At 41.6% G+C, this 13,860-nt stretch overlaps 1 protein-coding gene across 1 annotated transcript in view; it reads right to left on the reverse strand.

Moving 5' to 3' along the window:
• WNT2 (Wnt family member 2) overlaps positions 1-13,860 on the reverse strand; it is a 53,678-nt gene that overhangs the window by 34,123 nt on the left and 5,695 nt on the right. The window contains exons 3-4 of the mRNA XM_084614607.1: positions 5,024-5,301; positions 174-438 (exon numbers count right to left, since the gene is read on the reverse strand). Coding sequence (XP_084470733.1) covers positions 174-438; positions 5,024-5,301 — 543 coding nt within the window. The remainder of the gene's footprint in view (positions 1-173; positions 439-5,023; positions 5,302-13,860) is intronic.

Here is a 13,860-nt window from a genome sequence, read left to right on the forward strand (position 1 = left end):
GAAGCTGTATTATCTCTCACTCTTGTACTGAGTTGTCCTTCTTACTTTAGGTAATAAAGAGTGATGGAAAGAGTGAGGGAAATATATGTAAATCCAATACTGATTGTCGTTTTTTACCTTCAAGGAATAAAAGTCTGAAATCAAACCATGTATGTGTGGTAACTCAAGCTTACCTACATCCCTGTCTCTGATACAGTAGTCTGGCGAGCTCTCAAAGTATACCAGGTCATTCTTGGTGGGCTTCTTAAATCTCTTGTTAGCCACGGTGAAACCAGTGCCATCTTGATTCATGACCACCTGAATCGCTCCATTGTATTTCCTCCATAGATAATCTCCTGTTTTCCTAAAGTCTGCCATGGCCAGCCAGCAGGTTCTCAGAGTACATGATCCACTCACACCATGACATTTGCACTCCTGTTTCAAAAACCGCTTCACAGCCTGCCAAAAAAGCCAGTGAAATATAAACAGGTAAAACAGGCTACATTTTAATTTATGTTTTTCACTCCCCTCCCATTGATCCTGCAGTCTCAGCTTTGTAATGGCTCCTGTAATCATGGTCTGTGGTGACACCCACTGGCAGCAGTGAGTCATCCTCACAAGGTTAGGACAGTCTGCTTAGTTTACTCAAAAAGAAAAGCATCAAATGCTCAAATAAATTGGTTAGTCTCTAAGGTGCCACAAGTACTCCTTTTCTTTTTGAGAATACAGACTAACACGGCTGTTACTCTGAAACCTTAGTTTACTCAGTTATACCAACAATTTTTAGGATTGGTGTTTTCTCCTCTCCCTCTACTTTCAGTCTCCCTGAAGATCCAGGCAACGCTACTGAGAAATCATTTCCCTCCTTCCCTCCACTGATATCTGGGACAGAAATTAAGTTCTAGTGACAGAACACAAATGTCTGGAAGTCAATGGGAATGCACATGTGTCATAAATATAAAGGGAAGGGTAAACCCCTTTGAAATCCCTCCTGGCCAGGGGAAAGCTCCTCTCACCTGTAAAGGGTTAAGAAGCTAAAGGTAACCTCGCTGGCACCTGACCAAAATGACCAATGAGGAGACAAGATACTTTCAAAAGCTGGGAGGAGGGAGAGAAACAAAGGGTCTGTGTCTATCTGTATGCTGGGTCTTTGCTGGGGATAGACCAGGAATGGAGTCTTAGAACTTTTAGTAAGTAATCTAGCTAGGTATGTGTTAGATTATGATTTCTTTAAATGGCTGAGAAAAGAATTGTGCTGAATAGAATAACTATTTCTGTCTGTGTATCTTTTTTGTAACTTAAGGTTTTGCCTAGAGGGGTTCTCTATGTTTTTGAATCTAATTACCCTGTAAGATATCTACCACCCTGATTTTACAGGGGGGATTTCTTTATTTCTATTTACTTCTATTTTTTATTAAAAGTCTTCTTGTAAAACACTGAATGCTTTTTCATTGTTCTCAGATCCAAGGGTTTGGGTCTGTGGTCACCTATGCAAATTGGTGAGGCTTTTTATCCAACATTTCCCAGGAAAGGGGGGGTGCAAGTGTTGGGAGGATTGTTCATTGTTCTTAAGATCCAAGGGTCTGGGTCTGTAGTCACCTAGGCAAATTGGTGAGGCTTTTTACCAAACCTTGTCCAGGAAGTGGGGTGCAAGGTTTTGGGAAGTATTTTGGGGGGAAGGACGCGTCCAAACAGCTCTTCCCCAGTAACCAGTATTAGTTTGGTGGTGGTAGCGGCCAGTCCAAGGACAACGGGTGGAATATTTTGTACCTTGGGGAAGTTTTGACCTAAGCTGGTAAAGATAAGCTTAGGAGGTTTTTCATGCAGGTCCCCACATCCGTACCCTAGAGTTCAGAGTGGGGGAGGAACCTTGACAACATGCTGAAGGCAGAATCTGCCCCCTCAGAAATGCTATCGGGTTTACTGTGTTGTCATTCAGCTTGAGGTAACACCATACCAGACCTGTCAATCTCACTTTTTATGAGGTTGCCCATTTCTAAGAGATCCTTCACCGTGGTTAAAATTGATCAAAAAATTGTGAAATTCACAATTTCAACTAATCTTTTCATCAAAATTTCAGTGGAAAGCAGGTCAAAATCCAATATAAACATTTTTACAGTAATTTTTCCATTTCTCATCCAGATCTATCCATGGTATCTGAGTGCCTATCCAGATCTACAAAGAGTTTCTTAGATGTGGCTTGTTTAACCTGGTTTCTTAGTAATTTTATTATTAATAAACCAATAATTAACGTGGTTTCTTAGTAATTTTATTTTACACAGACAACATAAAGTGTGTTATGTCATCAGACTAGGGCATCCGATGTGAGCTAGTCATTTTCATCTATGTGGCATCTGAAAGCAAAATATATGTATAACTTCTATTTTTACCATTTTTTTTAGAAAGGTTTATAAGAATTTTATTGCCTTGCACTTGAGGCCTTCATCGTCATCATTCATATAATGATTGGATGGTGTTAAAGCAGTCTCAGCTTCAGGTCAGGCTTTTAACATATTTGTATGGATGTTACTGAACAAATAACGGGTAAATTTATTAATTATGTGATAAGTCATAGTACATAGACCTTTGATCTATGACAATTACATCTCTGGAAGTCTATTCTTAGGATTCATGAAATGCATGCACGTTAGGGTCTGTGTTGCAGAAAAGAAAAAAAGCCCTATTACTGGATATGGAGTAGACTGGAATGGCCTTTTCCAGCCCAGAGCTTTCTAAAGAAGTTACAATACATTACATACCCTGAGTAAGAGACCAGCATCTTGGTTTCCTTCTGTGACTGGTAAACAATTAGATCACTCTGGTTCAAATCAGTCACTGACATTCTCACAGTCCTATCTGGACTGATGAACTTAGTATTAAAATAAGACCCCAATTCAGCAAGGAATTTAAGCACATGTCTAACTTTAAGCATGTGAGTAGAAATTAATGAGACTTCTCAGTACTTAAAGTTAGGCACATGTTTAAGTACCTTGCTGAACTGAGGCCTCAGACATCAAAAGCCGCCCATTAAGATATAGGAGGGTTTTTTCTTAAGTGATGCTCAGACAATGATATACAATATAGCCATTCATTTGGTGCATATGGGATGTTCTGATTTACTCAAATGTAAGGGCTAGTTTTGAAAGGGCCTCTCATCACAATTTGGCCTTCCATTTTGTAGAGGAAAAATAACTGGATACAATTCATTCCATCTAGACCTGTAACTGCCAGATTTGTTGATACACTCAGGTAATGAGACATCTAAAGGACATCATGTTCTAACTAAATTTAAACCACTAAACTGTGGGTACAAAACGGGAACCCACTTCTAAAAATCAGGTTCTAAAGCATACAGGGATTTGCTTTATAACTTTTGTTTCTTGGCTAGTTTAAAACTTAAAACATTTGCTGAAGTCTCTTCATTGATCTTATGCCCCCAACCTATTCACTTACCAGATGTGGTAGTACCTTTCTAGATCAATGTTAATAGCTTGTTTATTTTTTTTTTTAGCAGTTAGATATCCTGAAAAATTGCATGCACAGCAGATACTCCCAGCCAAGGAGCTTTCACCCTTATAAAATCAGGAGCTGTCTCATATACACAACAGCCACTTGCAGTCAGTCCCTTACACTATAAAGCCAGTTGAGATAGCCCTCTTTGACTGGCCATTCTGACACTTCATTGGATTGGATAATCTCATCTGGCTAAACCATGTGTTGTCGACAACCATTTGAAAGTAGGGGGAGAGAGGCTGTTAGAAAACAAAAAAACAGACAAACAAACAATCTAACATGAAGGACCATTGTAGATTCACCAGAATTAACCAAATCAAGGGTTAAAAGGGGACACATTTTTCTTATGGTGGATGGTTAATGTAAAAGGACTTCATATCCATTTTAGGGATTTTTTTTTAAAACGATCACACAAAATATGAAAAATATTCTTCCTATTTAATGTGCATGGAAAAAGAACAGAGATTCATGAACAAAGTCATCAAAATTCTTCATTTTTAACGAGTAAATCTTCTCTTCGGTGAAAGATTCTGGTGTGGCTATATGACAATTTTTCAGATGCTGTGCATATAATGATTTTCCTGTCCTCTGAATAATTTAATCAATACACTCCAGTCACATGGACCATACTCATTTATATGTATTCTATAAATGCCAAGGCAAAAGGTGAGTGTATTTTCTAACTCACTGCACAAGCAGTAGGAAACATGCCTAGCGGTTTATTGCCATTTATTAACAAAAATAAGACTATTTTGGAAGTTCCAAGGATATTATTTTAACACACTGTTCGGATAAAGGTTGGGTCAGAGCCTTTGGGCTAAACAAGTGCAATTTGTTTCTATTTATTTTTTAATATTTGCATTTTTTAGATGAGTGAAGTAGGTATATTTCACCCCCTCTGATCATTTCTGTTTGCATGTTTATTGTCCCCATGTAGATGTAAATTACGCTATTTTATTTCACTGTTGGGATAGAAGGATTTGTTGGGCCAAACCAATCCTTTGCTGTTGTCTTCAAGTGTATTTAAAGGTTTCCCTTCTTTATTCACCCAGGTTAGAATTCACCTATGTGCAAGGTCTAGGCACCAATTAAACTCACTTACACTCTGATCTTGCAAAGACTTATACAAGTGCTTAGCACAGATTGGCACATGGTTGTCTTCGTGCTTGGGTGGGAACCCCTGTCATAGAATTTAAGGCCTGTAGGGACCACCAGACCATCTAGTCTGATCTCCTGACATGAATAATTTCATTGATTTCAATGGGATAACTACTCACTGTACATAAAATTAAGTATGTGTGTAAACCTTCTCAGGATTCTGGCCTTAGGTGAGCATGTAAGTGGTGCCATAGATCTTACACTGGCCCTCTGCACAGAGTGAATTTCATCCCAAATGCATTGCTGACATATGTTAATGAGTCTCAAAGGATAATGCTCCCAGAATGATGTTTCCATTTTTTGTAAATAGATGAAGGAATTTTAGGTCATTTAGAGAAGATAAGTTGCAGTAAGACAGACATGTCAAACCCACCTTTCTTCCAGCTCTGTTGTTGTGAAGGTTCATCAGTGCCCTGGCATCTTTTCCCTTCCTTTCTTTGGCATCCACAAATGCTCTGGCAAATTTGACACCATAGTCAACGTTATCGCTGCAACCACCCCAATCAAAGTGGCCCTTGTTGTCCTTGGCAGACCCTTTCTTCTTAGGATCACAGGAGCATGATTTTAATTCTCCTTGACTACATGCCCTTGTGATAGCAAATACAACTCCAGCAGAGGAGATGGCATTCACAAAGGCAGACTCCCGGCTACCTGAAACAAGAAGTCTGGCCTTAAAATGGTTGAGATATTCAGTTCCAGATAATTTTAATGGTTAAGATCCATTTATGCTGTACTTCACAGTGTACAAAAGAGAAATTGGGTTGAATTCACACCTGGTGTAATTTCATTAGAGAATTACATATAGCTTGAATTTGGCCCCCTCTCTAGTAAAAGCTCATCAACAGAAGTCTTGAATTAGGATACATTACAAGTTTGTTTCTAGTATTTATTAATACACTTTCATAGATCAGTTGTATTGTACATATACACTTTTAGGACAGCTGTTTTAGTGAATTTAGAAAATCTTTGGTTGTACTGCAAGAAAACAAGCTTGCTACCTAGATGCCAAACCTGTTCACTTTATTCATGCAAATAAGGGCATGGCTACACTGGAAACTTCAAAGCGCTGCTGCGGGAGCTCTCCCGCAACAGCGCTTTGAAGTGCAAGTGTGGTCGTGCGGAAGCGCTGGGAGATAGGTCTCCCAGCACTCCTGGTAATCCACCTCCATGAGGGGATTAGCTCTGAGCGCTGGGAGCACGGCGCTTTAAAGCGCTTGGACTTGCTGCGCTCAGGGGGGTGATTTTTCACACCCCTGAGCCAGCAAGTTAGAGCACTATAAAATGTAAGTGTAGCCAAGCCCTAAGAACTACTGAAGAAATCAATAGGACTACTTGTGTGATTGAGTAGGATTTGGCCCTATAATTGCACTTCCACATGCCAAGTACTCATACAGTTCTGTCTATTTTCAGATACAATACTTTATTACACTACAGACAATGCCCTCTCATAAGGTAAAAAGGTACATATTTCAGTGCAATACCTACATAAAATTCTTTTAATAATAAGTAGTAACTCATAATACACAGCTGTGCTAGATAGAAAACTCTTTAGGGTCTTAATACACTTTTGCTTTCAGACAGTGCTGTATTTCATTATTAGTATGTGTACTTATTAATAGTTGCCACAATAAGTATATGAACAACTTGAAGAAAAACTGAGCTCTCCAGTCAGAAAACGTGAAACAGCTTGGTGATATCCAGAAGCCGGATACTTTTTAAAGCACACTGTATGTCAATACTAACTGGAAGAGCAAAATATTGTATAGCATTGAAGCTTTTGTTCATTTCAGATTTAAAGTTTGCTCATTTCAGTTACAATTTTGTAACAGGTTTCAGAGTAACAGTCGTGTTAGTCTGTATTCGCAAAAAGAAAAGGAGTACTTGTGGCACCTTAGAGACTAACCAATTTATTAGAGCATAAGCTTTCGTGAGCTACAGCTCACTTCATCAGATGCATATCGTGGAAACTGCAGCAGACTTTATATATACACAGAGAATATGAACCAATACCTCCTTCCACCCCACTGTCCTGCTGGTAATAGCTTATCTAAAGTGATCATCAGGTGGGCCATTTCCAGCACAAATCCAGGTTTTCTCACCCTCCACCCCCCCACACAAATTCACTCTCCTGCTGGTGATAGCCCATCCAAAGTGACAACTCTTTACACAATGTGCATGACAATCAAGTTGGGCTATTTCCTGCACAAATCCAGGTTTTCTCACATCCACATCTGGATTTGTGCAGGAAATAGCCCAACTTGATTGTCATGCACATTGTGTAAAGAGTTGTCACTTTGGATGGGCTATCACCAGCAGGAGAGTGAATTTGTGTGGGGGGGTGGAGGGTGAGAAAACCTGGATTTGTGCTGGAAATGGCCCACCTGATGATCACTTTAGATAAGCTATTACCAGCAGGACAGTGGGGTGGAAGGAGGTATTGGTTCATATTCTCTGTGTATATATAAAGTCTGCTGCAGTTTCCACGATATGCATCTGATGAAGTGAGCTGTAGCTCACGAAAGCTTATGCTCTAATAAATTGGTTAGTCTCTAAGGTGCCACAAGTACTCCTTTTAATTTTGTAACAGTGGGCTGAAAATGACTTCTGCCAGTCCTATTAAAAAAAATCAGGAAACTATATCTACATCATATTAAATTACACTTACCTCAGCTCTTTAAAAAACTACCGTGCAGTCTACTTAATACAAATATTCAAATTTATTTCAAGTAGTAAAGTGTTCTCCAGAGGAAAAAAACAATCATCAAATGACTGTTTTCAAAAGCAACTCAAAACAGCCAATGGACAACAAAGGATTATGAGTTGTACAAGTGACACTGTTTGCAAAAGAGACATTCAGAAAAGTAAGTTTGTGTTGAAAAATGCAGTCTTTAAGTCTATGTTAAAGCTAGTGCAGGAAGGTGAGAAGTGCACTTCATGCACTGGCTAAACCCCTAGGAATAAAGAGGAATCTATCACTTGAGGGCTTGTCTTCACTACAAACTTTTATCATGTTAAAGTATGTTAATTTGACTTCAAAGAGTCAAATTAGCCATCACTATGCTGACCATGACTTTGTAATAGGTGTAGACCAGAAAAATTCTGAATTGTGTCATCCCCTCATGAATAAACCCTAGGGGAACAAGGTTCAACCACGATTCACTGACTTGACTTATTAGTATTTAACATTTTTATTCCAGTAGCATCTAGAAGGCTCAGCCAGATGTGGGCTGCATTGTACCACAGTGCTGAATCGGACTTGGTCTCTGCTGTGACCACAAAGTAATGATAAAGATATTGTTAACTAACTTGGCTCCTCACACTCCTGTACTAACACAATAGCATTTCTGACAAATTTTGATTCACAACTGTTGAAATGTTTCATTTGGGTTTGTTGAACTGACCAGAACTATTTGATTTTGAGTTATCTCAACATTAAATTGCATTTTCCTATTGTCACCCATTGCTTCCTGGGAGGAGTTGTTGTTTAGGAGCCTGATGCCCCCATTCTCCTTTGCTGGCCAGACTCAGAAGAGTTTTTGACTCCCATGATGCACCATGCAGCTTGGTCAGATGGGAATCCATGTTACATTCTGAGAGATGTATGTATTCCTCCAGGGAGCCCAGCCCCTAGGAAAGAATGGGGGCCAGAACTACAACTCCCAAGAGGCAGTAGCAGTTTAATATTTTATTGAACTGATTCAAAACAAAAATGTTTCAGGTCAGTTCAACAGAATGAAATATTCCAATTTGGGTCAAGCCAATGTGAAATACAGTATTTCATTTTGATTTTCCTCACGGAAAAAAATTAAAGTCTTCCACTGGAAAACTTCAATTTTGCAGAAAGTTTATTTTCTGTTGAAAAATTCCAGACCAGGTCTAACATACACAGACATCTCTTGTAACAAATAAAAGGCCCTGTGTGCCACATAGACCTATCTACACAACTTCACCTCACTTTGCAAGCAGTTAGTGACACTGGCTGACACTATACATGTTTTCTGTACCTCAGAAGTGACAACCATAAATCAAGAACATCTGTCTGCTCCCCCATACCACACCACACACATCCCTGGGTACTGCCTTCCTCCCCACCCAGGGCACTCCTCATCCCACCCCTGCGGGAGGGCATCAGATCCCAGGGCTGCCCCAGGCATCAACCTGGCTGAACATGATGCAGCGTTGGCTGGATCCACCTCTCTCCTGTCCCCACAGCCAGTACCTAAACAGCAGTGATTGGGTGCTGCCAGCCCCAAGCTCCCCCTGTCCTGCTCACTGCTCCCAAGCTGCCCTGTCCCCATGGCTCTCAGACGCACCAGAGCTAGAGCTCCCTCTGAGCAGGAACTGCTGCCCGTGGCTCCTCCCACTACACCCACTGCGGGAGCCAACGGGGGGTGGGGATGACTGACCAAAAAAAATATCAGGACTTTTAATGTCCCAGAAGACTTGCAGATTTCCTGGGACAGCTACCTAATGAGGTGCTGTTGTCGTCATGAATAGGTCAGAATATGAACAAGAGGCTGCTCGGCAGCTCTCCAACACGAGTTTCTACAAGCCATTACCCTCTGATCCCACTGAGAGTTACCAAAAGCAACTACAGCATTTGCTCAAGAAACTTCCTGGAAAAAGCACAAGATCAAATCCGCACAGACACACCCCTGGAACCCCGATATGGATATTCTATCTACTACCCAAGATCCATAAACCTGGAAATCCTGGGCGCCCCATCATCTCAGGCATTGGCACCCTGACAGCAGGATTGTCTGGCTATGTAGACTCCCTCCTCAGGCCCTACGCTACCAGCACTCCCAGCTACCTTCGAGACACCACTGACTTCCTGAGGAAACTACAATCCATCGGTGATCTTCCTGATAACACCATCCTGGCCACTATGGATGTAGAAGCCCTCTACACCAACATTCCACACAAAGATGGACTACAAGCCGTCAAGAACACTATCCCCGATAATGTCACGGCTAACCTGGTGGCTGAACTTTGTGACTTTGTCCTTACCCATAACTACTTCACATTTGGGGACAATGTATACCTTCAGATCAGCGGCACTGCTATGGGTACCCGCATGGCCCCACAGTATGCCAACATTTTTATGGCTGATTTAGAACAACGCTTCCTCAGCTCTCGTCCCCTAAAGCCCCTACTCTACTTGCGCTATATTGATGACATCTTCATCATCTGGACCCATGGAAAAGAAGCCCTTGAGGAATTCCACCATGATTTCAACAATTTCCATCCCACCACCAACCTCAGCCTGGTCCAGTCCACACAAGAGATCCACTTCCTGGACACTACAGTGCTAATAAACAATGGTCACATAAACACCACCCTATACCGGAAACCTACTGACCGCTATTCCTACCTGCATGCCTCCAGCTTTCACCCTGACCATACCACACGATCCATCGTCTACAGCCAAGCTCTGCGATACAACCGCATTTGCTCCAACCCCTCAGACAGAGACAAACACCTACAAGATCTCTGTCAAGCTTTCTTACAACTACAATACCCACCTGCAGAAGTAAAGAAACAGATTGATAGAGCCAGAAGAGTTCCCAGAAGTTACCTACTACAGGACAGGCCTAACAAAGAAAATAACAGAACGCCACTAGCCGTCACCTTCAGCCCCCAACTAAAACCCCTCCAACGCATTATTAAGGATCTACAACCTATCCTAAAGGATGACCCAACACTCTCACAAATCTTGGGAGACAGGCCAGTCCTTGCCTACAGACAGCCCCGCAACCTGAAGCAAATACTCACCAACAACCACATACCACACAACAGAACCACTAACCCAGGAACTTATCCTTGCAACAAAGCCCGTTGCCAACTGTGTCCACATATCTATTCAGGGGACACCATCACAGGGCCTAATAACATCAGCCACACTATCAGAGGCTCGTTCACCTGCACATCCACCAATGTGATATATGCCATCATGTGCCAGCAATGCCCCTCTGCCATGTACATTGGTCAAACTGGACAGTCTCTACGTAAAAGAATAAATGGACACAAATCAGATGTCAAGAATTATAACATTCATAAACCAGTCGGAGAACACTTCAATCTCTCTGGTCACGCGATCACAGACATGAAGGTCGCTATCTTAAAACAAAAAAACTTCAAATCCAGACTCCAGCGAGAAACTGCTGAATTGGAATTCATTTGCAAATTGGATACTATTAATTTAGGCTTAAATAGAGACTTGGAGTGGCTAAGTCATTATGCAAGGTAGCATGTTTCCTCTTGTTTTTTCCTACCCCCCCCCCAGATGTTCTGGTTTAACTTGGATTTTAACTTGAAGAGTGGTCAGTTTGGATGAGCTATTACCAGCAGGAGAGTGAGTTTGTGTGTGTATGGGGGTGGGGGGGATGTGAGAACCTGGATTTGTGCAGGAAATAGCCCAGCTTGATTGTCATGCACATTGTGTAAAGAGTTGTCACTTTGGATGGGCTATCACCAGCAGGAGAGTGAATTTGTGTGGGGGGGTGGAGGGTGAGAAAACCTGGATTTGTGCTGGAAGTCACTTTAGATAAGCTATTACCAGCAGGACAGTGGGGTGGGAATAGGTATTGTTTCATATTCTCTGTGTATATATAAAGCCTGCTGCAGTTTCCACGATATGCATCTGAGGAAGTGAGCTGTAGCTCACGAAAGCTTATGCTCTAATAAATTGGTTAGTCTCTAAGGTGCCACAAGTCCTCCTTTTCTTTTTGCGAATACAGACTAACGCGGCTGTTACTCTGAAACCTAAAATGAGGGACAATCCCAGGAAAACCAGGACAGGTAGTAAACATGATTTGTAACCATGCTACCTGTGGATAATACCGTATTAGCAACCAGGGGGGCCAACCATGTATCTCCGTTACCAGAGACAGATTGGTGTAATGTGAATCAGAGCGTTTAAGGCCAGAAGGGACTCGCAGATCACTTAGGCTGACCTCCCATAAATCACGGGCCACCAACACCACCCAGCATCCGCACCCTAAACCCAACAACCATAATTAAAATTATAATATTACAACCCACAGGAGACTAGCCTATTACGTTCCACATGCAGAGAATGGGAGAGACCGAGGTGCACCAGTGCCTGATGCCCCTGCAATGGCAGGGAAATGATTAAGTGAGGTATACTTAGATAGTGTTGGCAAGTAACCCACACCCACATGCTATAGTGGGAAATGAACCCAGTTCAAAGTCATTGCCAATCTGACCTGGGGGGAAATTCCTTCTCAACCGTACACATAGTGATCATTTAGAAGCTGAGCATGAACCAGCCAGCCAAGCACCTGAGAGAATGCTCAATGCTGCCTTTGCCTATGTCACCAGTTTGACCAGGCCTCCTTCCCAACGCTCTGTGTGGTAGCCGAAATCCCAAGGTGCATTGCTCCACTGGGTGCTGGTGCCACTCAGTTTGCATTCTATCTCCTGCAGAGGCAGTTTGGGATAGCTGCTTAGATTTTCCCAGAATGCACAGACCCAAACACACTTAGGCAACATGGGAAATGCAGACACAACAAACTCGGTGGACACCTGTCTGAGGAAAAAAGCTCCGGTTGGGATGTTTGCCACGACTAGATCAGATGAGAGAGTCACAAAGTGGCTACAAAGCCCCAGTTGTACTTGTAGCCTAGATTGGTCATTATGCACCAAGGTGGGGTTGTGCAGTGTGGGGGGAAGCACAGGTAAAGCAGCCATGTCTGTGCTCTGAAGGTGGTCTTCCTGTCATCTCTAAACAAGCTGATCCATGATGGAGCTGTTGGAGGGTAGTGGGGTGTCAATTAGTTGTTGGGATCACTATGTGCTCAGTGCTTCTGCAGATTTACTGGCCAAGGAGGGTGGCAGAGGAGCACTGGCTGCTTTTCTTGCCCATAGCAATAAGCACAAACAAAGCCATTCATCCCACATATAATTTCTTACTCAAGCAAAACTTCCTCTAAAGTCAATGGAAATTTTGCCCAAAGACTACAGGACCAGACTCTAAATCAGTGGTTCTCAACCTATTTACCATTGTTGGTCGCATATGCAGCGCTCTATGTGTTATGTGGACCCCCCTCCCACAAACACCTACCTCTATGGCCATGAGGATGTCACATGGGCCGCAGCTGTGTGCCAATTGGGCCACAAGCAGCACCCGGGTTGAAAACCACTTCTCGAAATGCTCTGAAGAAATGTTTGTGTTTGGGCTTATCCCAGGGAATTTTTAAACAAATAAGACAGACAGTGAGGAAACATTTTAAAAACAAGTATTAACTAGGGCTGTCAAGCAATTAAAAAAATTAATCACGATTAATCGCACTGTTAAATAATAGAATACCATTTATTTAAATATTTTGTATGTTTTCCATATTTTCAAATATATTGATTTCAATTTCAACACAGAATACAAAGTGCACAGTGCTCACTTTATATTTATTTTTATTATAAATATTTGCACTGTAAAAAGAAAATAGTATTTTTCAATTCACTTAATACAAATACTGTAGTGCAAATCTCTTTATCATGAAAGGTGAACCTGCAAATGTAGAATTACGCACACAAAAAAACTGCGTTCAAAAATAAAACAATGTAAAACTGTAGAGTCTACAGGTCCACCCAGTTCTACTTCTTGTTCAGCCAGTCGCTCAGACAAACAATTTTGTTTACAAGTGCTTAAGATGGTGTTGCCCACTTCGTTACAATGTCACCTGAAAGTGAGAACAGGCATTTGCATGACACTGTTGTAGCCAGTGTTGCAAGATATTTACGTGCCAGATGCGCTAAAGATTCATATGTCCCTTCATGCTTCAACCACCATTCCAGAGGACATGCATCCATGCTGATGATGGGTTCTGCTCGATAACGATCCAAAACAGTGCAGACTGACATGTTCATTTTCATCATCTGAGTCAGATGCCACCAGCAGAAGGTTGATTTTCTTTTTTGGTGGTTCCAGTTCTGTAGTTTCTGCATTGGAGTGTTGTTCTTTTAAGACTTCCGAAAACATGCTCCACACCTCGTCCCTCTAAGATTTTGGAAGGTACTTCAGATTCTTAAACCTTGGGTCAAGTGCTATAGCTAGCTTTAAAAATCTCACACTGGTACCTTCTTTGCATTTTGTCAAATCTGCAGTTAAAGTGTTCTTAAAACGAATAACATGCTGGGTTATCATCCGAGAATGCTATAGCATGAAATTATGGCAGAATGTGAGTAAAA

The sequence above is a fragment of the Lepidochelys olivacea genome, assembly GCF_965140295.1.
Source record: "Lepidochelys olivacea isolate rLepOli2 genome assembly, chromosome: 1".
Classification (NCBI taxonomy): domain Eukaryota; kingdom Metazoa; phylum Chordata; order Testudines; family Cheloniidae; genus Lepidochelys; species Lepidochelys olivacea.